Source organism: Amblyraja radiata, chromosome 34, assembly GCF_010909765.2.
Source record: "Amblyraja radiata isolate CabotCenter1 chromosome 34, sAmbRad1.1.pri, whole genome shotgun sequence".
Lineage (NCBI taxonomy): Eukaryota > Metazoa > Chordata > Chondrichthyes > Rajiformes > Rajidae > Amblyraja > Amblyraja radiata.
This window is the reverse complement of record NC_045989.1, coordinates 16,356,258-16,383,110: the sequence shown is the minus strand read 5'-3', so window position 1 is coordinate 16,383,110 and position 26,853 is coordinate 16,356,258. Positions and strand designations below refer to the sequence as shown.

Genomic DNA, 26,853 nt, shown 5'->3' with positions numbered 1-26,853 from the left:
CACCAGAACAATTGCTATACGAGTTACTCCAGCATTTTGTGTCTATCTTCGAGTTAAACCAGCATCTGCAGTTCCTTCCTACTCAACTTGTAGATGGTGTTGAATTCAGCCAATGGTGAATGTATATGGAGTATAGTAAGGGGTACCTATACAACCTTGTGAGACACTAATTTTGAAGATTATTGTGGAGAATGTGATGTGACCTATCCTTGCTGATTGGAGACTGCAGGTCAGGAAGTCAAGGATCTAGTTGCAGATGGTGCAGCTGAGTCCTATGTCCCAGAATTTGGAGATATGTTTGGTTGGAATTATGAAGCCAGAACCATAGTCAATAAATTGTGTGATGTAGGTGGCCTTGCTAGCCAGATGCTCCAGTGATTAGTGTGGGGCCAGGGATAGTCCTGTTTTGGTGATAGGCAATACAGTGGATCTAGGCTGCTTGGGAGGCTGGAGTTGTATGTCATCAGCAGCCTCATGAAGCACTTCAGGATGGTAGACGTCAGAGCACCAGGCAGTAGTCATTGAGGCACATAACCTTGCATTCCTCTGGCACCGGGATGATAGTGGCCTTCTTGAAACAGTTGGGAATATCAGATTGGAGTAGGGAAAGGTTAAAGATGTCTATGAATACTCCCACCAGCTGAAGTGTGCAGGTTCTGACGCAAGGCTAGGGGCTCCTTTGGGGTCAATTCCTGTCTGAATTCACTCTTGGGAAGGCTGATCTGATATCTGTGACCCTGTGTATAGATACACCCGAAGATGTTGGGATAGATGACATCGTCCGCTAGTTTTCCGTTCAAAATGAGCATAGAATGCACTGAGCTCATCAGGGAAGAAAGCATCGTTACCAGTGATTCTACCCACCGTCACTATGCGGCCTGTTATAGCATGCAAACCTTGCCACAATTGACAAGTGTTTGCGTGGTTAGTCTGGAACTCTAGCTTGGACTGGTAATACTGTCCAAGAAAGGCAGAGAGTTGGTGGGGGTGTGGGGAAAGCCAAATCAGTAAAAAATCTCAGATAGTAATGGGAGTTTTTGAATGTGCATTAATTTCCTTTTCAGAAAGTTACTATAGAAGCTGATTTCATTAAATGAGTTTATGAATTTGGCAGATGATCTTTTTAAGAAGCAAAAATACATTTTGAGAAAATAATAGAAAATAACCTGTGAAAGAAACCAAAAATATCTAACAAAATACAAATTAATATTTTTACACAGCATAAGCTAACATATCCCCTTTGGGAACATACTTAATGATATTTCTGTAATGCTCATTTTTGACTGTGCTGTTGGGACATCGTGTCACAGGTTATTTAATTAATATATTATTAATCAACACCTTTGTTTGTGTTTTATTTTGCAATTATTCAGTGGTGTGCAGTAGTGAAGGACTTTAGTGACTTGGTACTAATTCTCTTTTCTATTGCATTTCACTTCACAATAATTGAATTGTAACATACCGTCACAGTAATTAACTGTTGTGGGCAAGAGAATGTTTTCTTTAAATCAAAGAGGGTTAGTATAATCAGGTGAAATCCAGTGTTGATCAAATGTGGATTTTTGCACGCCCACGTTTTTCAACATGGATCTGTTCCCATTTTGTCTGTTATTGCAGAATGGTACACAGGATGTCTTCAAACGTGCTTTGTCATGGATTATTTTTGAGTACTTCCAGATGACAGTGACAGATGGATGAACCCAGGATAGTGAGATTAAAACATAATCTGGTATTGCTCAATAGGTCTGCCACCCTTTGTGGAGAGCAAAGCAGTATTAATGTTTCAGATTAATGTTAATGGGTATTAACAGCAATTTTACTTTTTAATTCGATTTTTTTGCGTCTTGCTTTGGTAGTCCGGTAGTATATTTAACTTTTTGTCATCCCCACAGAATTGTAGGTTGATGGAGAAGTTAAAAAAAAAAACTGGTCAAAATATTACATAATAGTCTCTATATTCATTAAAATAAATACATGTTTATTTAACATGCAACAATATACTTGTTTATTTAACAGGTAGATAGGGTAGTGGAAAAGGCATAATACATGCTTGCCTTCATAGATCAGGGCATAGACTAGAAGTTCAGATGTTTAAGAAGGAACTGCAGATGCTGGAAAATCGAAGGTAGACAAAAATGCTGGAGAAACTCAACGGGTGAGGCAGCATCTATGGAGCGAAGGAAATAAGTTACTATGTTGCAACTCTACACAATGTTGGTTGGACAACATTTGGATTTTTGTGTGTAGTTCTGGTTGCCACACTAGGAAGAATTTAATTCTGCTGGGAATCATGCAGAGGAGATATAGCAGATTTTTGCCTGGATTGAAGGACATTAGTTTTGAGGAGAGATTGCATAGTCTGGGTTTATTTTTTGCTGGAGCAAAGGATGCTGAGGAGTGACTCTAAAAAAAGTATTTAAGTTTAAGAAAGCCACAGATTGGGTAATTAGGCAAAATCTTTTTCACATGGTAGGGGTATCAAAAACAAGAGCACCGAGATTTAAGAGGAATAAGTTATAAAGGGAAATTTAGAGGCAAATTTTGTTTTACACAGCAAATATTTGAACTTGCTGCTAGTGGAAGTGGTAGAGTCACATACAAACAGATTGGTCAGATGAGCAAAATAATAAGCATGGATGTAGTGGGTCGAAGAACCCATTTCTGTTCTATGACCTCTATCTATGGGAACTGTGTTCTTTTCCCCCCATTATATATTTATGTGTGTGTGTGTGTATGATGTGAGTGAACTAAAATGTTAAAGGTATGTTTCAGTTTTATCGCAATTAGCTTGGATATTTCCCTTTTAATTTTTTTGGCATTGTTCTACAAAAATAGTACAGTGTAAAAAAAGAAAATAGCCTTATTTCACTTGGGGGAATAAAACGCAAAACCTTCAGAAAACCAAATCTGTTGAGTATTTATTGGCACATCACTAATCACTGATTGTGCTTCACTCTTAGTAGATGGTACGATATTCCACAATCTTCATTACCATTTTTTTTTTTTTTTTTTAACAGACTGAGATGGTGTTATCAGCAGATTTTGTTGGCATTTCCTTTGGGAAAGCATGGTGAAAAATAGTTGGGACTTTATACTGTGCAAGAACTGTTCTTGTGATTGAATAACTTTACTGTAAGATGCAGCAAAAAAGCTTTTGTAAGCTGTTTTAACAGCCAAACCCGTTTGTATCACAGCCACTTGCTGGCAGTTAAGGTCATAGTTGCCTTGAATAAGAATCCTTAAAAGAAAGCTGAAATAGCAAATGTAAAAAATGAAATATGACCATGGCTTTTGAGAGCATTGCCTGCATGATAAAATGTTGCGTGTCTATTAAGGGTGAGGTGAGCTTTTTTAAATAACGCAAAAGCTATATGCACTTAAAAGCAGAGACCTTCGTAGTTGTGTTAGTGATTTGTCTTAAGAGCAGCTGAAAGCTAATGAATACTTTAGTGAGTTCTATGTATGAAAAGTATTGAATGTGAAAGCAGTTCATCTGTACGACTACACTAATTTTTTTTGTAAGTAATCAACTATTATCATTTCCACTCCACACATTTTGCTTATGGTCATTTGTCTGCCATTTTTGGAAAAGGTGTGATATGATATGTTCATGGTTGCCAGCATCAATGTTATTAGCTTATCATTTCAATATAAAGTTGCAAATGATATGGCATATCAAGCACATGATAAATGGTCTATTTTCCACAATTTAACTCAGCATGCATTAAGGTGATGCATGAGATTGATTGAAAATTATTCATTGGCTGGTCACTGTACATTACCTATTTTTCGAAGGGCATGTTTCCTTGCTATACCTTTCAATCAATCAATGTTCAATAAATAATTATTAAAATAGCAAAAAAACATTCACGCAAACAGATATTGTATAACTATTTCTTTCATAATATAGTTTGGAGAATTTAAGGATGATCAAGTAAAAATTCAATTTAATTTAAAATTTGTATGGAATATTATTGAAGGTGGTTTCCTGTTCAGAATTTCCAGAAGAACAAAAAAAAGTCCCAATCAGTTTTATTTTTGAGTAACAGGCCAGATTTAGTTAACAGCATATTGGTGTACAATCGTTTATCTAAAAGCTTTCATATTATGTTTGAGTTCAACGTGTTCAAGACATGGAAATGCCCGAAACAGCTGCGCATATTCCAGTTGTGTTTAAGACAATTCTTCCACAGAATGAAGAACACATTAAACTGCCACGGTAAATAGGGCAAATTACTTTATTGACATGACCAAAGGAGAAAAGCAATAGGTTGTTTTAGAAAAAAACATTTAATTTGTTTCTATCCTAAAGTTGCAAGAGCTCCAATTATTATAGATAAAGCCATGGATGGCTGGTAACGGACTGTAAAACTGGGGCAAAGAGCAAAACTAACATCAATCCTGGCAAGTGGCATAGTTGCAGAGAACTGGAAAAGCTGACAAAATAGAAAGAAATAATAAACATGAAAAAAATCTTGCAAAGGATATCAAAATCAACTTTATTTTATAACTGTAAATGGAGAAAGAATGGCTAGGAATCATGTGAGCCTTTTAAAAAAATGGGTAATGGTGATACAGTACTGTGAAAGAAAATGTCTGTTAAATTGCGGAATTACTTTGTGTCAATGTTTATAACTGGAGGAGTCTAAGCAAAATTAAATTGAATCATGGACATGACCTTACCACATAAAAGTGACATACGCCCAGTCCTGGGCTTTCTGTCCTCGGGTTTTCAAGGAAATATAATAAAATCACTCCATTAAATTGGAAAATAGCCAGTTAATCTGTCATTTAAGAAAAACAATGGAAGGAAAAAAGAAAACTATAGAAATATTATCCCAACCTTTTTCTGAGTTACTTGAATCTAAAAATTAAGAATAAACACCTTGAAAATTGCCCGTTGTTGGAGACCCTCGGACTATCTTTAATCTGAATTTACTGGACATTATCTTGCTCTGAAAGTTATTCACGTTGTCATGTATCTGTACACTGTGAGTGGATCGATTATAATCATGTATTGTCTTTCTGCTGACTGGTTAGCACACACGGTATATATTGCAATAAACTTAAATTTCAAACTTTACCCAAAGAAAAAGTTTTGAAAGGTTGGAGTGCGGCTCATTTCATATGGTTATTTAAGAAGGGCAGCAAGGTCAAGCCAGGGAAGTGCAGGCTTGAAGTGAGCCTGATGTCAGTAGTGGAAAAGCGTTTGCAGAAGATTCTAACAGATAGGAACGACCAGCATTTCCATAGATGCAAACTGATTATGGGAAATTGTGTCTTTTGAAGAGGTTACCATGAGAATTGATGAGGGCAGGTTGGTGAATGTTGCCTATGTGGATTTTAGTAAGGCTTTACCAAGGTCCTGCTTGGTAGGCTTGTCTTTGAAGGTTAAATCGCATGGAATTGAAGACGAACGAGCCAATTGGATTGAAAATTGGCTTGGAGACATTTTTAGACAGTGCCCCCCATAATGTTTGGGACAAAGACCCATCATTTATTTATTTGCCTCTGTGCTCCACAATTTGAGATTTGTAATAGAAAAAATCACATGTGGTTAACGTGCACATTGTTAGCAAGTAATAAAGGCCATTTTTATACATTTTGGTTCCACCATGTAGAAATTACAGCAATGTTTATACATAGTCCACCCATTTCAGGGCACCATAATGTTTGGAACACAGCAATGACATGTAAATGAAAGTAGTCATGTTTAGTATTTTGTTGCATATCCTTTTATGCAATGACTGCTTGTAGTCTGCGATTCATGGACATCACCAGTTACTGGGTGTCTTTTCTGGTGATGCTCTGCCAGGCCAGTAGTGCAGCCATCATTAACTTATGCTTAACTTACGCCGCATCTGCTCCCAGGATGAGGCGTTCCACACCAGGGCATCTGAAATGTCCTCATTCTTCAGGGAACGGGGGTTCCCCTCCTCCACCATAGATGAGGCTCGCACCAGGGTCTCTTCCATACCCCGCAACACTGCTCTCTCTCCCCATCCCCCCCACTCGCAACAAGGGCAGAGTCCCCCTAGTCCTCCCCTTTCACCCCACCAGCCGTCACATACAACAAGTAATCCTCCGTCAGTTTCGCCACCTCCAACGTGACCCCACCACTCGCCACATCTTCCCATCTCCCCCCATATCTGCCTTCCGCAAAGACCGCTCCCTCCATAACTCCCTTGTCAATTCTTCCCTTCCTTCCCGTACCACCCCCTCCCCGGGCACTTTCCCTTGCAACCGCAAGAAATGCAACACTTGTCCCTTTACCTCCCCCCTCGACTCCATTCAAGGACCCAAGCAGTCGTTCCAGGTGCGACAGAGGTTTACCTGCATCTCCTCCAACCTCATCTATTGCATCCTCTGCTCTAGATGTCAGCAGTTCTATATCAGTGAGATCAAGCGGAGGTTGGCCGATCGTTTCGCAGAACACCTCCGCTCGGTCCGCAAGAACCTACCTGACCTCCCGGTGGCTCAGCACTTCAACTCCCCCTCCCACTCCGAATCCGACCTCTCTGTCCTGGGTCTCCTCCATGGCCAGAGCGAGCAACACCGGAAATTGGAGGAACAGCACCTCATATTCTGCTTGGGGAGTCTGCATCCTGGGGGCATGAACATTGAATTCTCCCAATTTTGTTAGTCCTTGCTGTCTCCTCCCCTTCCTCAGCCCTCCTGCTGTCTCCTCCCATCCCCCAGCCTTCGGGCTCCTCCTTTTTCCTTTCTTCTCCCCGCCCCCCCCACCCCCGATCAGTCTGAAGAAGGGTTTCGGCCCGAAACTTTGCCTTTTTCCTTCGCTCCATAGATGCTGCTGCACCCGCTGAGTTTCTCCAGCTTTTTTGTGTACCTTCGATTTTCCAGCATCTGCAGTTCCTTCTTAAATAATTAACTTATGCTTGTTTTGGGGCATAGTCCCCTTCAGTTTTCTCATCAGCATATAAAAGGCATGCTCAATTGTGTTCAGATTGGGCGATTGATGGCCACTCAAGAATTGACCAATTATTAGCTTTGGAAAAACTCCTTTGTTGCTTTAGAAATATGTTTCGAATCATTGTCTTGCTGTAGAATGAGTTTTGAGGCATTTGTTTGAACTTGCGCAGGTAGGATGCGTCTATACATTTCAGAATTCGTGATGCTACTACCATCAGCAGTTGTATCATCAATGAAGATAAGTGAGCCAGTACCTTCAGCAGCCATACATGACCAGGCCATAACACCCCCACCACTGTGTTTCACAGATGAGATGGTATACTTTGCATCTTGGGCAGTTCCTTCTCTCCTCCATATTTTGATCTTGCCATCACTCTGATATAAGTTAATCTTTGTCCCAAAGTTTCCAAAGGTGATGGAAAGACTGAAGGAAAGACTAGGTGCTGAGAGCTCTCTATACTTGCATTAAGGAGGCAATTAAACACACCTGAGCAATGACAAACGCTTGTGAAGCCATGTGTCCCAAACATTATGGTGCCCTGAAACTGGGGGACTATGTATAAACACAGCTGTAATTTCTACATGGTGAAACCAAAATGTATAAAAATGGCCTTTAATAAAATATGACAATATGCACTTTAACCACATGTGATTTTTTTCCCTATTACAAATCTCAAATTGTGGAGTACACGGGCAAATAAATAAATGATGGGTCTTTATCCCAAACATTATGGCACTTTAGGAAGCTCAATGGTAACCGTATTGAAGTGTACAACATCATGATGAGTATGGATAAAGTGAATGCTCAAAGTCCATTTCCAGTGTTGAGGATTCTAAAACTAGGAGGCTTAGACTTAAGGTGATAGGGTAGAGATTTAAGAGGAAATACAAGGGCAATCATTAATTTTAAATCTGTGAGATGTGTTGGTTTGAGGTGACTGTGTAAATGGCAAGTATTCACAGTCACAGATTGGTGGATTTAGTTCTGGGACTAAATGGCCTTCCATGTTCTCGTATTCTACATAGAACATAGTATACTGTGTTCACTGTATACTAGAACACTGGAACAGGCTCTTCAGCCCATGATGCCAATTTAAAATGTACATCTGCCTGCACATGATCAAAATCTCTCAATTCCCTGCCTGTCCATGTATTTGGCTAAATGTCTCTTAAATATGACTGTCATGGTGCGCTTTCAATCCTTCCCCTGGCACCTACCACTCTCTGTGTAAAAGAATTACCTCGCAAATCTCCTTTAAACTCTCCCACTCTCTGCTCAAAGCTTTGCACTTCTCAGAAGATTTCACATTCACAAGTTGTGTGGGTAGAATAAGGCCATTTGGCCCATTGACTCTACACCATTCAATCATGGCTGATCTCTACATCCTAATCCCATTTTCCTGCCTTCTCCCCTTAACCCTTCACACCCGTTCTAATCAAGAATTTGTCCATACTCTATCCACTGACTTGGCCTCCACAGACCTCTTTGGCAATGAGTTCCACAGATTAACTACCCTCTGACTAAAGTTCCTCCTCACCTCCTTTCTAAAAGAGCGCCCTTTAATTCTGAGGCTATGACCCCTGGTCCTAGACTCTCCCACCAGTAAAAACATCCTTTCCACATCTATATGCCTTTCGTTATTCTGTAAGTCTCAATAAAGTCCCCCCTCAACCTTCTAAACTCCAGTTTGAGAAATCCACAGTGAAAGGGCAGGGCCAGTGTTGTGAAAGAGGTGTTTATGAAATACTGTTTTTAAATTTGGAGCAAGCATATTGTTTTCCCCAGCCCTGCCAAACAAACCTGTTGCCCCCAGCAACCATAATCGCATTCGCATATCTAAATTACATTGAGCTCCTTCATCCACTCCCAAAGAAATAATGCAATTTCTGCTCCAATCTCACATCACCTTCTGGGGTATTTCTTGTCTAGCAGACAGCCAAGCTTGACAAATTGGTTTTCAGGTTGGAAATCTGGATTTATTGGGGAAAAATAATTGTGGAGTTGCAATGCTGCATTTCACAACCAAAATTACCCCACCCTGGCTTCATAATCCCATTCAAGTAAATATCAAAATGTTGCTGAACCAGATTCTTGCAACTATGGATCATTATTCATCATTATACAATTCTCTTTATTTAATGTGCATCTGGTCCATATTAATTTTGCAAGATAACCTAATTAGTAAATTCAGCACTGTTTGAGGACTATTAAGAGTTAACATTATGGGCAGACACACTGGACAGAACCATTTAATCCATGTTAAGATGACAGTGTCTCTTAAGTTTGTAGTTATGAACAAAGATTATAAATTCATTAAAGTACTTGATTTTGTGCATTTTATCAACATTTTTTCATTGTGTGCATTTTGCAAAGTTAGAACAACTGTCTAGATTTACGTTCATATATGACACAGAAATGTTAAGTGCTGCATAAGTATTTCAGTTACTGCTTCATCTTTGCTAGATTTATGAACCACATGAAGCATCATATGGAACTGGAGAAGCAAAGTAGTGAGAGCTGGGAAAGCCACACCACCTGTCAGCACTGCCATCGTCAGTTCCCCACACCTTTCCAGTTACAATGCCACATTGAAACAGCTCACTGTCCATATGAGTCAACAAGTACGTTTTTAGTTGCCTTTCGTAGGTTTAAAATAGTAAAATTGCTTGACATCTGTTTTTTCTTATTAATTTGATTAAAATGCAAAATATATTTTATATTTAGAATTGTTTGTTGCTTTCAGCCGCGTAGAATACCAATAAGACTTCTGCCTGTGCTTCAGGGAGGGTGCCTTGATCTTGCTTAAGTGGCAACATCATAATAAAAAATAGATAAGCTTGTTTGTTCAAGTTGCATCATGTTCTATTTTTCCTTATTGTATTGAAGTTCATAGGATTCAAGGTATCTGCAGGATCAAATGTAGAGAAGATGTAATTTGTTCTTTGGTTGCTTTCTAGCAATTTGTAAAATTTGCGAGTTATCCTACGAATCTGAGCAAATCCTTCTACAGCATATGAAAGACAATCATAAACCAGGGGAAATGCCATATGTTTGTCAGGTAATTTTTTCAATTTGTAAAACATTTTTAAAAGGTTTTTGTTTAGAAGTGATGAGTTATGCCTTAATTCAGGAATAACAATTAATATTCAGCTGAGTGCACTTCAATGAATAAAAAGCAAATTTATGTTTTAAGCAAAATTCTAATAGGTAAGCTGTTATAAGTGTTTTGCATATCATAGCTCCAAGTCTTAGAATCATGCTCAGGAGTTATAAAAAATCTTCAGATCCCTTTCTTGGACCAGGTTGATGTAGTCTACCTGCTCGATCTCTGTCTGTCTTCTTCCTTTATTTCTTCCTCATTTCATTCTCTCTCTCTCTCTCCACATTTCATATTCTTTCTCTCTCTCTCTCTCTTTTCTTCTTCTTAACTGATTTTGTTTACACCTACACAATCATTTCATCAAGGATTATTGAATCCTCATGTAAAACATGAAATTAATCCTATCCACCCTGTCATTTCTCCAATTACTAGAAATCATATGTGCAAGAAATATTGCCCATTGCTGCTTGCGGTTTGTAGTAACAATTTGGATGAGATTGCAAGGCATGATTAGTAAGTTCGCAGATGACACCAAAGTGGGTGATATTGTAGACAGTGAAAATGGTTATCAAAAATTACCGCACGCTCTTGAACAGCTAGGCAAGTAGGCTAAGGAATGGTTAATGGAGTTTAATAAGGATAATAATAATAATAATACATTTTATTTATGGGCACCTTTCAAGAGTCTCAAGGACACCTTACAAAATTTAGCAAATAGAGTAAAAACATGTAAGCGGAATAAAATAAATAGTAAAGACATCACCAGTACACAAATTAAAGACAGAATTCAATCCAAAGACAAAAATAAAAAAACACAATATGAAGAGAGAGCAGCGGCAGCTAAAACGCGCCAGCGTACACTCTCCCTTCCGGCAGCCATCTTGGACACAGAATAAAATAATCATTTACACACAAAAAAATCATCCCCCCACAATGGTTACCACTGTGGGGAAAGGCACAATGTCCAGTCCCCATCCCCAGTTCTCCCATAGGATGTCATTAAGTTGGAAAGAGTGCAGTGAAGATTTATAAGGATGCTGCCAGAACTTGAAGAGCTGAGCTACAGGGAGAGGTTGGGCCTGTATTCCTTGGAATTCAAGGGACTGCGAAGTGATCTTACAAAGGTGTATAAAATCATGAAGGGAATAGATCGGGTTAGTGCACAGTCTTTCACCCAGGATGGGGGAATCAAAAACAGGAGGACTTATGCTGAAGGTGCGAGGGCAAAGATTAAATATAAAACCGAAGGGCAATTTTATTTTTCTCTGAGGGTGGTGGGTATATGGAACGAGTGGCCCGTGGAGGTAGTTGAGGCAGACACCATAACAGCATTTAAAAGACACTTAAACTGGTAGGTGGATAGGAAAGGTTTAGAGGGATATACAGTGCCCTCCATAATGTTTGGAACAAAGACCCATCATTTATTTATTTGCCTCTGTACTCCACAATTTGAAATTTGTAACAGAAAAAAATCACATGTGCTTAAAGTGCACATTGTCAGATTTTTAAAAGGGTATTTTTATACATTTTGGTTTCACCATGTAGAAATTACAGCTGTGTTTATACATAGTTCCCCCATTTCAGGGCACCATAATGTTTGGGACACATGGCTTCACAGGTGGTGTAATTGCTCAGGTGTGTTTAAATGCCTCCTAATGCAAGTATAAGAGATCTCAGCACCTAATCTTTCCTTCAGTCTTTTCATCACCTTTGGAAACGTTTAATGCTGTTCATCAATATGAGGACCAAAGTTGTGCCAATGAAAGTCAAAGAAGCCATTATGAGACTGAGAAACAAGAATAAAACTGTAAGAGACATCAGCCAAACCCTAGTCATATCAAAATCAACTGTTTGAAACATCATTAAGAAGAAAGAGAGCACTCGTGAGCTTACTAATAGCAAAGGGACTGACAGGCCAAGGAAGACCTCCACAGCTGATGACGGAAGAATTTTCTCTATAATAAAGACAAATCCCCAAACACATGTCCGACAGATCAGAAACACTCTTCAGGAGTCAGGTGTGGATTTGTCAAATGACCACTGTCCGCAGAAGACTTAATGAACAGAAATGACAGAGGCCACACTGCAAGATGCAAACCACTGGATAGCTGCGAAAATTGGATGGCCAGGTTACAGTTTGCCAAGAAGTACTTAAAAGGGCAACCACAGTTCCGGAAAAAGGTCTTGTGGACGGATGAGATGAAGATTAACTTATATCAGAGTGATGGCAAGATCAAAATATGGAGGAGAGAAGGAACTGCCCAAGATCCAAAGCATACCACCTCATCTGTGAAACACGGTAGTGGGGGTGTTATGGCCTGGGCATGTTTGGCTGCTGAAGGTACTGGCTCACTTACCTTCATTGATGATACAACTGCTGATGTTGGTAGCATAATGAGTTCCGAAGTGTATAGACACATTCTATCTGCTCAAGTTCAAACAAATTCCTCAAAACTCATTGGCCGACAGTTCATTCTATAGAAAGACGATGATCCCAAACATACTTCTAAAGCAACAAAGGAGTTTTTCAAAGCTAAAAAATTATAAATTCTTGAGTGGCCAAGTAAATCCCCGATCTGAACCCAATTGAGCATGACTCTGAAATGCTGAAGAGAAAACTGAAGGGGACTAGCCCCCGAAAACAAGCATAACCTAAAGATGGCTGCAATACAGGCCTGCCAGAGCATCACCAGAGAAGGCACCCAGCAACTGGTGATGTCCATGAATCGCAGACATCAAGCAGTCTGAATGCAATGAATATGCAACAAAATACTAAACATGACTAATTTCATTTACATGACATTGCTGTGTTCCAAACATTATGCTGCCCTGAAATATGGGGCCTATGTATAAACACTGCTGTAATTTCTAAATGGTGAAACCAAAATGTGTAAAAATGGCCTTTTTAAAATCAGACAATGTGCACTTTAGCCACATTTAACCAGATGTTTTTCTATTAGAAATCTCAAATTGTGGAGTACAGAGGTAAATAAATAAATGATGTGTCTTTGTCCCAAACATTATGAAGGGCACTGTATGCCAAACGGGATGTGAGGGAAATGGCACCTGCTTAGATCGGGCATCTTGGTCGGCATGGTCGAGTTGGGCTGAATGGCATGTTTCGGTGCTGCATGATTCTATAAAAGCTTTGAAATTCATTTCTTTACCCTTGTCATGAACATTCTGTGAGTTTCATTGACTGTTGACTCCGCCTTGTGCATCCCTCCCAAACTAGCTAGAGGCACATTAATAACTAATAAGACATGGGGTGCTTTTCACGTATTAATGATCCATGGGAAAGCACCTTATCTACCCTCAATTCTCTATTTTTCCCATCCATAGAGGACAACTGCGCTTCCTCCATGTTTAGTATAAGTAAGCAAAATCTGGGAATGTATAAGACTCTTAGCACGAGGAATATATCAGTGCATGTATTAATTAAGTTCTTAAATTAGAAAATTTAATTAAAACAAAGTAAAAAAGATAAGTATTCTCTAGTCAAATCAGCCTTCACTTATTTTTACTCTTGCTTTTTTGTACACCCCACTTTTAGGTATGCAGCTTCCGCTCATCAGTATTTTCAGATGTTGATAGCCATTTCCGCATTGTTCATGAAAATACCAAGCAGTTACTCTGCCCGTTTTGCCTTAAAGTCATCAAAATTGGAAATGCTTACGTCCAGCATTACTTGAAGCATCAGGTATAGTGTCAATGTTGAATTACATTGAATTTTACAAATGGCTTTCTGCAATAACACTGCAAATTCCTAAAGGTTCCAAAACATTTCCTGAAAGTGGGTAACTGACTTGATGATATCAGTAATGATCTTTATATGTACCATATGATTTGATGATCGCTTGAAGAACTTTGAACACAAATAGGGTCAGGTGGATAAATAAATTCAGCAAAGGGATGTCACTTTCTTTGAATTTTAAAATGCATGTGAAAATGGTGAATAGTAGGGAAGATGTACTTAAATGAAAAAAGTAGGTCAGTGATCAGTTACAGCATTATTGTTGTTTTTGACATTCTTTGTTAGGTTTATTGAACATCTCAGTTTGTCACTGTCAGGGGAGAAATCTATTTGTAGCTCATAGCTGAATAATTTGAATAGTCAGCATAACCAGAAACCCACTTAAAGATTGCTGTGTTCACTTATCTACTTGACTTGAATGAATTACATTTCATAAACTGCACCATTGAGCCATAGCTATACGTATCTTGATCACACACAAAGTTTCTTCAAATCCTGAATATTTTGTTTCTTGACTACCAAGCTGCAAATAGGAATTCAGCACAAAACACATTTTGTATTTAAGGTGTACTTATTTACTTTAATCCTGCAATCTAATGAGAATGAAACGCATCAGCACAGCTTCAGTACAAGGAAATCATGCGTGGGTGCAGTTAATATTTAAAAACTGCTGAGAAATTGAAGTATCAGGCTTTTAGTCAATTTGTTTTAATCAGAGAGATATATCTTCCATTACAATTAAAAAATGTTTGTAGATTAAACATTTTCCTAACATTAAATCCATTGAACACTGCAGTGTCTTTGCGGCTACTCGGTTGCATCTTTGTCACCATGTACAAAAAACATTTATCTGAGCAGATGTGAACTCATCTTTTTTTTAAATGCAATTCACTGGTAGCAAACTTCACAATAAACCAAGGTACACTGATTGATGGTAGACACAAAATGCTGGAGAAACTCGGCAGGTGAGGCAGCATCTATGGAGAGAAGGAATGGGTGACATTTTGGGTTGAGACCCTTCTTCAGACTGATGTGGGGGGGGGGGGGGGTGTTGGGAAAAGGTAGAAAGTGGGCAGAGACATTATGACTTGTAGGAGAACTGGGAAGGAGGGAGAAAGCAAGGGCTATCTGAAATTAGAATAGTCATTGTTCATACCGCTGGGGTGTAAACTACCCAAGCGAAATATGAGATGCTGTTCCTCCACTTTGCACTGGGCCTCACTCTGACAACGGAGGAGGCCCAGGACAGAAAGGTCAGATTGGGAATGGGAGGGGGAGTTAAAGTGCTGAGCAGCCGGGAGATCAGGTTGGTTACGATGGACTGCTCAGCACTTCAACTCCCCCTCCCATTCCCAGCCTCTCTGTCCTGGGCCTCCTCCATTGTCAGAGTGAGGCCCAGCGCAAATTGGAGGAACAGCACCTCATATTTTGCTTGGGTAGTTTACATCCCAGCGGTATGAACATTGACTTCTCTAATTTCAGATAGCCTTTGCTTTCTCCCTCCTTCCCCTCCCCTTTCCCTGTTCTCCTGCAAGTCCTACTGTCTCCTCCCACTTTCTATCTTCTTTCCTTCCCCCTCCCCCCCCGACATCAGTCTGAAGAAGGGTCTCGACCTGAAAAGTCACCCATTCCTTCTCTCCATAGATGCTGCCTCACCCGCTGAGTTTCTCCAGCATTTTGTGTTGACCTTTGATTTTATCCAGTATCTGCAGTTCTTTCTCACACATTTTGTGCACTGATTGATTCTGGATTTGGATAAGTTGGGAAATACTTATCCAAAGTATTGGAGTTGAGAAAATACAAAGTGATTTGTGGAAACCATATAGAAGTCTGAGGGGCTTAATAGGATCGATGGAGGGAATCCAAACAGGCTATATCATTTCACAATAAAGAATCACCCATTTAAAGTGAGGGTTTCCTCCTCTCAAATGATCACAATTTTTTTGTAATACGTTACCTCAGAGAGAGTGCTGACTTATTAAATGGACTTGAGACCCATTTTTGATTCACATGGCAGTCACAGCAGGAAATTGAAGCTGGTACCAAGATTGGATCATCCATGATCTTGTTGAATGATGGGGGGCTATTTGGCTGTTTGTTGCTCCTCTTTCATATGTTTTGTATGTATATTCTGGTACACTTTTATGCTGTATTGGTGACTTGCTTATTTTGGACGAGGACATTTTAAGGGAAGTAGATGGAGTTTTATTTTATGCATAGTTAGAATTTGAAATGCACAAACAATTAAATATTTTATAATAAGCATCTCCTGTTGCAATCCATTTATCTTCTAATTAGCATTGTGTAGATTAGGCAATCTATTATTATAATTTCAAACAAACAATTAAACATTTTAAATTCTTGTCCAGAAAAAAGGGGTTTACCGTTGCGGCAAATGTAAGCTTCAGTTTTTAACCTGCAAAGAAAAGGTGGATCATAAGACTCAACATCATAGGACATTTCGAAAACCTCCTCAATTAGAAGGTCTACCTCCTGGCACAAAGGTAGGATTACAGATCTGAAATGTATGGTTTTTTAATCGAACGTTGTAGTTATTTAATACTTGATAAGTTCATGGCTTTTTACCCGTTTTCAACATAACATTGTTTTACATTTATTGGAGATGATTGGTTTGCACTTTGTAAAAACAGAAAATCAATTATCAATCAATCAATTTGCTCAAGTATTTGTGATATATAACAAACACATGTAAGGTGCACAACTTACTTTGATCTTTTAATTATTTGTAAAAAAAATTATTGGAGCACCCTTACCACTCGCGTGGAGTGCTTGGGTAGGAGTTCAAGAGCCCAATTTGTCCATACCAACAAAGATGCCCTATCAAAACTTAGAAATTGTCTTATTCTTTTTTTTTTTGGTTGTCTAACTAATGGTATTTAATGATGCTGGAAATCCAATTTCATTTGATTGACGGCCTATTTCATTTGGCAGGTTACTATTCGAGCTTCCATGACACCTTATCCAGTTGGATCATCATCATCTTCCCAGCCTTCAGTTAATTCTGCAGCTAGTTCTACACTCCAGTGCTCATCATCAGTAACGGTAAACACTAAATTATACTCATCAACTATAAACAAAGTTACTACCATAGGAAGTTCGCAACAATTGCCATACATTAAAGAGGAAAAGAAGAAAAATCAAGCAAACGAAAAAGTAACAAAACCGTTTAATATTGATCTTCAGTTTTCCAGGTAAATTATCTTGGGTAATTTTTACATCATTTTCACTCCATTGTCTAAATAAGAGCTTTAAAGCCTAAGAAATAATTATATACTTGATATTGTCAGCTAGCCTTTTTCATGTACATTCATATAAAATTGTTACGCATTCAGTAAAAATATTGAGTGCATATCAATTTTCCATGAAGAAGGAATGATTTGTAATTATACACTTCTTTCTTTCATGACGTAACTCTTATTTCTTTAAAATTATTCCTATGTGGACAAGTGTGAGCTATATTCCGTATAGTTAAAATCCCACAAATTTCCCAATGAGAAAAATGCCTGGCTAATCAAATCGAAATTGTTTTTATTAAGACACAGATTATGACCAACATCCCTACTCTTCATATAGTTCAAGAGGGTGTTTAACAACCATCCAAAGATCTGACGTCAATCTTAAAATACCATAAATAATGGTATTGTGGTTGTTTAGAGATTTTTCCCATTTTGAATAATTTAAAAAATAGATAAAATGAGCATTGTGAAAAAGGCATGCAGTTGTTTATTTTGTGATTGAACCTAGAATGCATTTGTGAGAGATAAGGTCAAAAATGCATATACATGTGTAGATGCTTGCATTATATGCTTCTCATGTATTTAGTGCACATGCTTTTCTATACTTTGGAATCACAACATTAATGGCAAACTTTCTTGTTTAATTGCAGGGCGAGCTGTGATATTCACAAATGTATTGAATGTGACACAGAAATTGAAGAATTCGCCAGTCACTTTGCCACTTACACCCGTTGTCCCCTTTGTCGATTCAGAAGTAGCTGCAACAAATCTTATGTAGCCCATGTAATGAGGTACGGGTTTTCTTTAGTAAATAATTGCATCTCAAATTGGATACTTTAGACTTGAGGGATTATGAAAATTATTTAATCTATTTTCATGAATAAGTTATCACATTTTTTCTAAATTTTCAAATGTTCTTAATTTCCTTTTTCCACTTCCCCTATTCTTGCTTCTCCACCACCAACCCTGCCTTACAATGTAAAGTCAGGCCCAGGACTTGCATGCTCACAAACTCCAATACTCGTGTGTTGCATGTTTGCTTGTTATGTTTATCAGATGTGATACACATGCATTTTTAGACTTTGTGTTTAGCAGGAATAAGGAATTAAATCTGTGCCTTAAGGAATTTAGCCATTTTATACAAATCTGGGTAATCTTTAAAATGTGATCTGAAATCTGCTTACTGCAGCACATTTTAGCATTCATTCCTAGTTGAATAAGGTTCAAAGTTAAGCATTGACACAGTTATCAAATTGATAGCCCTCTGCAGACTGAAACCATCAATCAAAATTTAACGTGTTATGCACTAAGATACTGTTTTCTATATGCTGTGTTGTAACTGTTCTTGTGTGCATAATTTACAACATTATTTGAAATTTTTTCATAGTACCAAGTAAATAGCTAGAGCCACATCACTAAAATTTTTTTTCAAATGGTGCTTCTATTTAAAAAAAAATCTTGCAGGTAAGTATAAGCGTGGTCACATAAAAGTTATTTACTAAAATTGTGCTCATAGCTGTTTGCTGTCACTTACCTTGAATTCCTTTAGTATCTCTTAAGTTTTATATTAAAAGCAAAATCAAGAGAACAGTTTGTATCATGTCAACAATGTGTATGTTTGAAAATATTAGGTTATTCTTGGATGCTATCATGTGGAAGGATATTAAGTTTTTATGATGCCAATAATGTACAATTGAGAAACATCTAAACAATGGATTCAATGTTTTTTAAATGTCGATTGTGTTTTGCAGCTCTCACACTGTCCCCTGTAAAAAGAATTTTTGGATGTTCAAAGAGTATTCAAACAAACTGAGGTAGGAAATGCATTAGAATTTTTAGCCTAAATCTTATCAATAAAAAAATGTGAACTTTAAAAGAATATAATTTTGCCACTGATTAGTGAATTTTATATTAAAATGAATGCAGAAAGTGATCTTGACTAATGAACAATGAAAATAATAATACCTCGATTTAAAAAAATGCATAACAGATCAATCATCATTTCATTAAAGGAATAATCGTACATTTTTTCCTAACTAGTAACCGTAGTTAGCCTTATTGAAATTACTCATTAACACAGTCAGTGCATCTTCCTGCTGTATCAAGCCAATCCTATTATAAGAGACTATAGTTTCCACCTGCCATATGTGTACAACTGAGTGATACATGTGCCATAATTTAAGAACATTTCTCAGGGTAAATTACTGTATTTCATATTGTTTCAGCGATATAAAACTAGTATGTTCTAGTTGTCCATTTGAAGCCACTGTTTCTGATTCAGATGATATGGCAAAACATCTTTATCAAAACAAGTTCCATGTCTGTCATATTGTTTCAAAATCCAGTGGTAAGTGGAAAAGCTTGACATTCTTGATGTTATGTTATTTTTACTTATTAGCCTCATAGGCAAAATGATATTAATAAAGATTATTATTAACTTGTTTTAAAAATTATATTTATGATTGTAAATCTGTAAATGTGTATGCTGTAGGTATAGTTCCTTTTATTTGAAAGATAAATATTATTCAAAAATGATATAAAATGATCCTACTGGAATCATAATTCTTGTTATGGGGAGTGATATACAGAATTTCTTCAATGATAGTTGTGATTCTACTATTATTTTTCACAGCTGAAGTAAATATCACAAGTATAACCTATAGTCAAATAATCAATATTTCAGATTGACAGGATAAATGAACAGTATAAGTATTTTAGTATAATTTTGGTATAAGTATCGTTTTGGTTGAAGAAGAAGAAAGCAAAATTCAACATGGTTAGATTAAAAATGTAAATAAGAACAGGAAAGATAAGGTACACAATAAGTTACTTAAACATCCAACAAGCCTTTTCTGTGAAGATAAGGGGTTACAGTGAATCACAAACAACCTTGTTCCATGATTGTCTTGTATCCAAGGCCACAAAAGATGGAGCGGAGAAATCTTTTTAAAATAATTCTGGTTCTTTTTCTTTCAGCTTCCAGTATTATTGACAACATAGTCCAGTAAGTATGCTTAGTATGCTTTTTTTTCAATATAATTTGGACCCTTCAAATCATTTTGAGGACATTTTTTTCTGTGAAATTGTATTTTAAACAGTTGGGATATCCCCTCAGCTGGTTTTGAGTGACTATTTCTTCTCCATGTAAATAATTTGTAAGCAACTTAAATATTAACATGTAAATTTGGGATGGTATTTCTTCACTTTCAATACCGATTTGGAAAACTTACTGCTTATGATTTATCGGTATATTTTTAATAAGGTTGTGCTGCAATTTGTTTAGCGTTTTGCAACCAATTATTTGGTTATGGTAGATAAATACATTCAATTCTCTTAATTTGAACAAGAGTAGCAGCTTAGAAAAGGGAGACTCGTTGTCAAGCCTCAATAGCTGGCTGCTGGGGATATACAAAAGGTAATATGGGTGAACGCACAATTTGACATATTTAGAGTAATTATATTTTGCATCCATAAATCTGCATTTGACAATTTGTTTTGAATATTTATCTATGACAACATTCACAGAACAGAGTCATGGAATAGGTATTAAAATGCAATATTCTCATTATTTTCTCCCTAAACTGAAACAATGGGGCTTTTTTTTCATGTGACAATCTTTTACAGTTGATGTAATGTCATAAAAAATGGCATTTTATATTATGTATTTTGAACATTCATCGTCGATGTAACCTAATTTGAACAGATTTCATCGTTGTTTTATAAATCATGAAAACTGTGTTAGGGTGCAGAGATAACTTAAGAAACCATGTTACTACTTATTGAAGTTCTGCTCTCACCTTCCCCAATTCAGCATCAGGATAGAGTTCTACTTGTCTTCACCTTCCTCTTACCAGCTTTTACCACAGACCATTCTCCACAATTTCTAACGTTCCTAATATCATGGGAACATAGACAACGTTCCCCTCCCCTCCACTCGTGAAAATTTTGGTCCACTCTTTCTGTTTCCACCAACACCCAGTTAACTTCTTAGAGTGCTTTCATGTGCAACCACATTATATACAACATTTGCCCTGTCATTTAGGGTCTCCTTCCAGGTGAAGCAAGGATTTACTTGAACGTCCTCCATGTATTCAGTGTTTAGAAGGTGGACTGCATGGAGGAAAGTAATCATACTTTGGGTGACTGCTTTGCAGAAACTTCTGTTCAGGCCACAAGAATGACTTTGAGCTTGCACTCGTGTCACTTTCCCACTGACTTTTCTGCAGGATAGTGACTGTGAAAATGCTGAACATGTGCTCAAGGAACAGCACCTCATCTTCCAACCAGGCATGCTATAACCTTTAAGACTCGATACTGAATTCCACATTTAATCTTGCCTCATCTTGTATTTTCAGCATTCAATTATTTTCTAATATGGTATTTCCAATTTCATTTACCTCTTCCTGTAAACTCATCCTCCAGATGTACCTTTATCAACCTTCTTCAGTTGGCAACACCAGCTCTCAATTTGACAGCTGTTACTGTGTTCAAAAGGGAACTGCAGATGCTGGAATATCGAAGGTACACAACATTGCTGGGGAAACTCAGCGGGTGCAGCAGCATATATGGAGCGAAGGAAATAGGCGACGTTTCGGGCCGAAACCCTTCTTCAGACTGATGGGGGGTGGGGAAAGAAAGAAGGAAAAGGGGAGGAGGAGGAGGAGGAGGAGCCCGAGGGCGGGCGGATGGGAGGGTGGGAGGAGACAGCTAGAGGGTTAAGGAAGGGGAGGAGACAGCACGGGCTAGCCAAATTGGGAGAATTCAATGTTAATGCCATAAGGACGCAAGGACCCCAGACGGAATATGAGGTGCTGTTCCTCCAATTTCCGCTGTTGCTCACTCTGGCAATGGAGGAGACCCAGGACAGAGAGGTCGGATTGGGAATGGGAGGGGGAGTTGAAGTGCTGAGCCACCGGGAGGTCAGGTAGGTTATTGCGGACTGAGCGGAGGTGTTCGGCGAAACGATCGCCCAACCTACGCTTGGTCTCACCGATGTAAATCAGCTGACATCTAGAGCAGCGGATGCAGTAGATGAGGTTGGAGGAGATACAGGTGAACCTTTGTCGCACCTGGAACGACTGCTTGGGACCTTGAATGGAGTCGAGGGGGGAGGTGAAGGGACAGGTGTTGCATTTCTTGCGGTTGCAACGGAAAGTGCCCGGGGAGGGGGTGGTGCGGGAGGGAAGGGAAGAATTGACGAGGGAGTTGCGGAGGGAGCGGTCTTTGCGGAACGCAGACATGGGGGGAGATGGGAAGATGTGGCGAGTGGTGGGGTCAAGTTGGAGATGGCGGAGGATTATGTGTTGTATTTGCCGGCTGGTGGGGTGAAAGGTGAGGACCAGAGGGACTCTGCCCTTGTTGCGTGTGCGGGGATGGGGAGAGAGAGCAGTGTTACGGGGTATGGATGAGACCCTGGTGTGAGCCTCATCTATGGTGGCGGAGGGGAATCCCCGTTCCCTGAAGAACGAGGACATTTCCGATGCCCTGGTATGAAATGTCTCATCCTGGGAACAGATGCGGCGTAGGCGGAGGAATTGGGAGTAGGGGATGGAGTCTTTACAGGGGGCAGGGTGGGAAGACGTGTAGTCCAGATAGCCATGTGAGTCAGTGGGTTTGTAATGTACGTCGGTCAGGAGTCTGTCCCCTGCGATGGAGATGGTGAGGTCAAGGAATGGTAGGGAAGTGTCAGAAATCGTCCAGGTGTATTGGAGTGCCGGATGGAAGTTGGTGGTGAAGTGGATGAAGTCAGTCAGTTGTGTGTGGGTGCAGGAGGTGGCACCAAAGCAGTCGTCAATGTAGCAGAGGTAGAGGTCGGGGATGGGGCCCTGGTACGTCTCGAACAAGGATTGTTCAACGTGCCCGACAAAGTGGCAGGCGTAGCTGGGGCCCATGCGTGTGCCCATAGCTACGCCTTGTGTTTGGAGGAAATGGGAGGAGTCAAATGTAAAGTTATTGAGGGTGAGGACCAACTCCGCTAAGCGGAGGAGAGTGTCAGTGGCTGGGTATAGGTTGCTCTTAGACAGCTGTATAGACAGCTGTTACTAATGGGTTCCTATGTGGTATAAAATTGAGGAGCCTAAATAGAGTAAATTATGCAGACCTGGAGACAAAGGTGACAGAACACTAGAGGAACTCAGTAGGCCAAGCAGTTCTGATGTAGTACCTTTTGCCTCTGTAGATGTTGTTTGAGCTGCTGAGTTCTTTCAGCGATGTGTGTTTTGAACCAAATATGGTCAGTCTGACAAAGGGCTCCGATCCAAACCTTGCCTATCCATGCACTCCAGAGATGCCACCTGACCTGCTGAGTTACTCCAGTACATCGTGTTTTGCTCAAGATTCCTGTATCTGCAGTTCCTTGTTTCTCCAAGCTATTGAACCAGCAGTGGAAGATGGGATTACGCTGGATAGTTCCTTTTTAGTTTAGTTTAGAGCATGGAAACGGGGTCCCTACACACTAGGGACAATTTACAGCAGTCAATTAACCTACAAAATGTAAACGATGAAATTGGAGCACCCGGAGAAAACCCACACAGTCATTAGGATAACATATAAATTCTGCACAGACAACGCCGTCAGAATCGAACCCGGGTCTCTAGCACTGTGAGGCAGCATCTTTACCGTTGCACCACTGGATACCTTTTATGTCATAAATTTTCAGAACATTTTGTGAAATAGGTTAATATTAGAAATTTGTCATTTAGCTGTTATCGATTAATAATAGTAAGGTTATAATTAACAAGTAATCCATACCTACATCATTCCTTCTTGCTTTTTAACATATTGGAAGATTATGTTCATGATTAAGTACATTTGGGGATTCTAATTCCCTGACCTGAAAATAGCTCGAGTGTGTCATTTATTGTGTTTTGATTTTGCTTTTCCTCATTATTTTTACTTTTATTAATGATTTGTACTGCTAATTAACTGTAGGATATAATCTACCTGACAATACAGCAACAGATGTGGGTTGAGTAATTTTATAATACAGCTTTGCATCATAAATCAAGCAATTTAAAATTAGCTAATGTGAATGGATGACCAAATTGCACCAAAAGGACGACTGTTTGCTGTAAATGAAGTGAAATCATTAATGAAAGTTAACTTTATTATTCATCCATAGAGCTGATTTACAATAAATTTCAGAGGTGGGGTTAGTTTGTACTATTTTTTATTATACTAGACATCTTACTGAGAATCCAATTTATTACCAAATTAGTGATCCAGATATTATGTTTATGCATTATTCAGGTTTCCTTGTAGATAAAATCAATGTACCTGTTTATTATGCTTAATGTAGCAATGGGGCAGAAAAGAGCTATCATTTAGACATTGAGGGTCATGAATCATGCAATAAATGATTAATATCTAGCATTTATACTCTGCTCTTCTATAGTAGATAAAAATTGAAACATTGTCAACACATTCACTTTATGTTAGAATACAATTATCTTTAAATCTGTTTGTTAAATGCAACTAATTACCATTTTTAAACTTAAATCCACAAAAGAAATCCACAGTTTTCCTTGCATTGAAAGAACGTAACCATTAGCTATGCTGTGTCCACAACACAGACTTACACTGAAATATTTGCCAATAAAAAAATAAATTATGTTGGTATCCCTATAAACATTTCCTAGTCATGTACCTATCTTTTAAGTGCTGTTATAGTGCCTGCCTCATCCATCTCCTGTAGCAGCTCGTTCCACAACTTTTTTTCTTCTGAGTGAAAAGGTTGCCCACAGGTTAATTTTAAATGTTGTCCCTCTCATTTTAAATCTATATCCTCTGCTATTGATTCCCCTTACCTGGTGCATTCACCCTATCCCCCTCATGATTTTACACACCTCTATAAGATCACCCTTCAGCCTCCTGCTCAATTTTTCCTCGTAGCTCAGCCCTTCGTCCAGGTCAGATCCCCATAGATCTTCTCTACACTCTTTCCAGTCTAATGATATCCTTCCTATAGTAGGGTGACCAAAACTGAACAAAGTCTCCAAATGTGGACTCACCAACATCCTGCACAACTGTAACATCACGTCTCAACTTCTTTACTCAATACCTGGACTGATGAAGGCCCATGTTCATAAAGCCTTCTTTACCACCCTATCTATTTGTGATGCCACTTTCAGCAAACTATGTCACCTGTACTCGTAGATCCCACTGCTCTACAACACTCCCCATAACCCTATCATTCCTGCCCTGGTTTGACTTACCAATAAAGTGACTCCTCGCATCTATCTGCATTAAACATCTTTAGCCATTCCTCAGCGGATTAGTCTAGCCAATCAAGAGCCTGCTGTAATTTTTGATAGCCGTCTTTGCGATCTACGATACCATCCATTTTAGTGTCCAACTTATTCATCATGCCTTCTACATTTTCATTCAAATCGTTCATATAAACCACAAACAGCAATGGTCTCAGCACCATTTCTGGGACCCTGATGCACCAGGATCCTGAGGCATACCATTCGCCACAAGCTTATAGTCCAAAAAAAGACACGTCCGCTACATCCTCACCGGAAACCTATGTCCTTTGCTTTTTCATTCCCCTACCCTGGGGAAAAAAAATGTATTGACATTTTCTATTTTCTTCATGATTTTATACACCTCTGGAAGGTCACCTCTTAGCCACCTGCACTTAAGCACTAAAGTCTTAGCCCACCAAACCTCTCACAATAGTTCAATTAATTCAATGATTTTTTTAATGCAGTAATGCTTACAAGTTTGATTCTGTTTAATTAGAAGGTGCTTTTTTTCAGTTATTTTCCAAGCAAACGTAGAACTTATTAGAAGCAAGAATTGAAATATATCTTTACATAATTAAGAAATAGGTAAACAATAACAACATTAAAACAAATACTAATTCATTTTTGTGTCATCTCTACATGACACGTAAATTGCTTTGTAAACTATGCTTATGGCTAGGGATCTCACCAATTCGATTTCTGAACTTTTTAACTGAGGAAAATTATATCAGAATTACGTGAATGGATTTTGTACCACTTGTTTAATTTTAAGTTTGTACTTATTCAGATGATAGTATCTGGCCTTGTGGAATGAACAGGTTGAAAATACTTTGGAAAAACTTGCTAATTCCCAAGCCACAATTTAACAAAATGTGAATTCAATACATGCAAGAAGGAAGCAATATTCTTTATAATTGGAATGTGTTTCATATTCATTTTCTGACAAGAATCAGTAAGAAGTTTTGTGAGACTAATTATGTTAGAGAATAGGTGGAATCAGACCAAACCATTCTGGTGTGATGACTGTAACTAGTTATTTCGTTTTCTTTCAAAGTCTTGAGTCCATTTTGATAAATTCATACAAAATCCCGACTGACAAAATTCCCAAATCAGCTGACCTATTGTAAGTAGCAAATTTAGGAATGTACTTTCTTTCCGGTGCTGCATCTCTTAATATGTCTCTTTTCAGCAGACCTGCTCACTTGGAACTCTTAGAATGTTAAAATTAACCAGTTTTGTAATTTAAATACATCCTTATTTCTAGGTTGATACATTTTTAATGTTAAAATTAAGAGGAAAAATAATTGGCATTTAGATGACTGCACATACTTAATAATATAACTAGTCCATTATTTTCTTCACTTCTTCACCCATCTCCAACAGAAAGGCATTCTGCTTCACTGAATGATATTGTCTCTCCATAGAGTCATAGAGCACAGAAACAGCCCCTTCGGCCCAACCTGTACATCCTGACCAAGTTTCTTAACCGTTCCAGTTGACCAACCCATGTGCGCCTGACCCATATCCCTCCAAACCTTTCCTATTCATGTTCTTATCTAAATGTT

General features: G+C 38.5%; 1 protein-coding gene across 4 annotated transcripts in view; it reads left to right on the top strand.

The window, feature by feature from the left end:
- znf280d (zinc finger protein 280D) overlaps positions 1–26,853 on the top strand; it is a 75,678-nt gene that overhangs the window by 41,648 nt on the left and 7,177 nt on the right. For all 4 annotated transcript variants that reach the window (XM_033050305.1, XM_033050304.1, XM_033050306.1 and 1 more), the window contains 9 exons: positions 9,395–9,552; positions 9,889–9,989; positions 13,585–13,731; positions 16,155–16,289; positions 16,738–16,997; positions 17,693–17,833; positions 18,794–18,856; positions 19,268–19,389; positions 20,019–20,046. In XM_033050305.1, the coding sequence (XP_032906196.1) occupies positions 9,395–9,552; positions 9,889–9,989; positions 13,585–13,731; positions 16,155–16,289; positions 16,738–16,997; positions 17,693–17,833; positions 18,794–18,856; positions 19,268–19,389; positions 20,019–20,046 (1,155 nt within the window). The remainder of the gene's footprint in view (positions 1–9,394; positions 9,553–9,888; positions 9,990–13,584; positions 13,732–16,154; positions 16,290–16,737; positions 16,998–17,692; positions 17,834–18,793; positions 18,857–19,267; positions 19,390–20,018; positions 20,047–26,853) is intronic.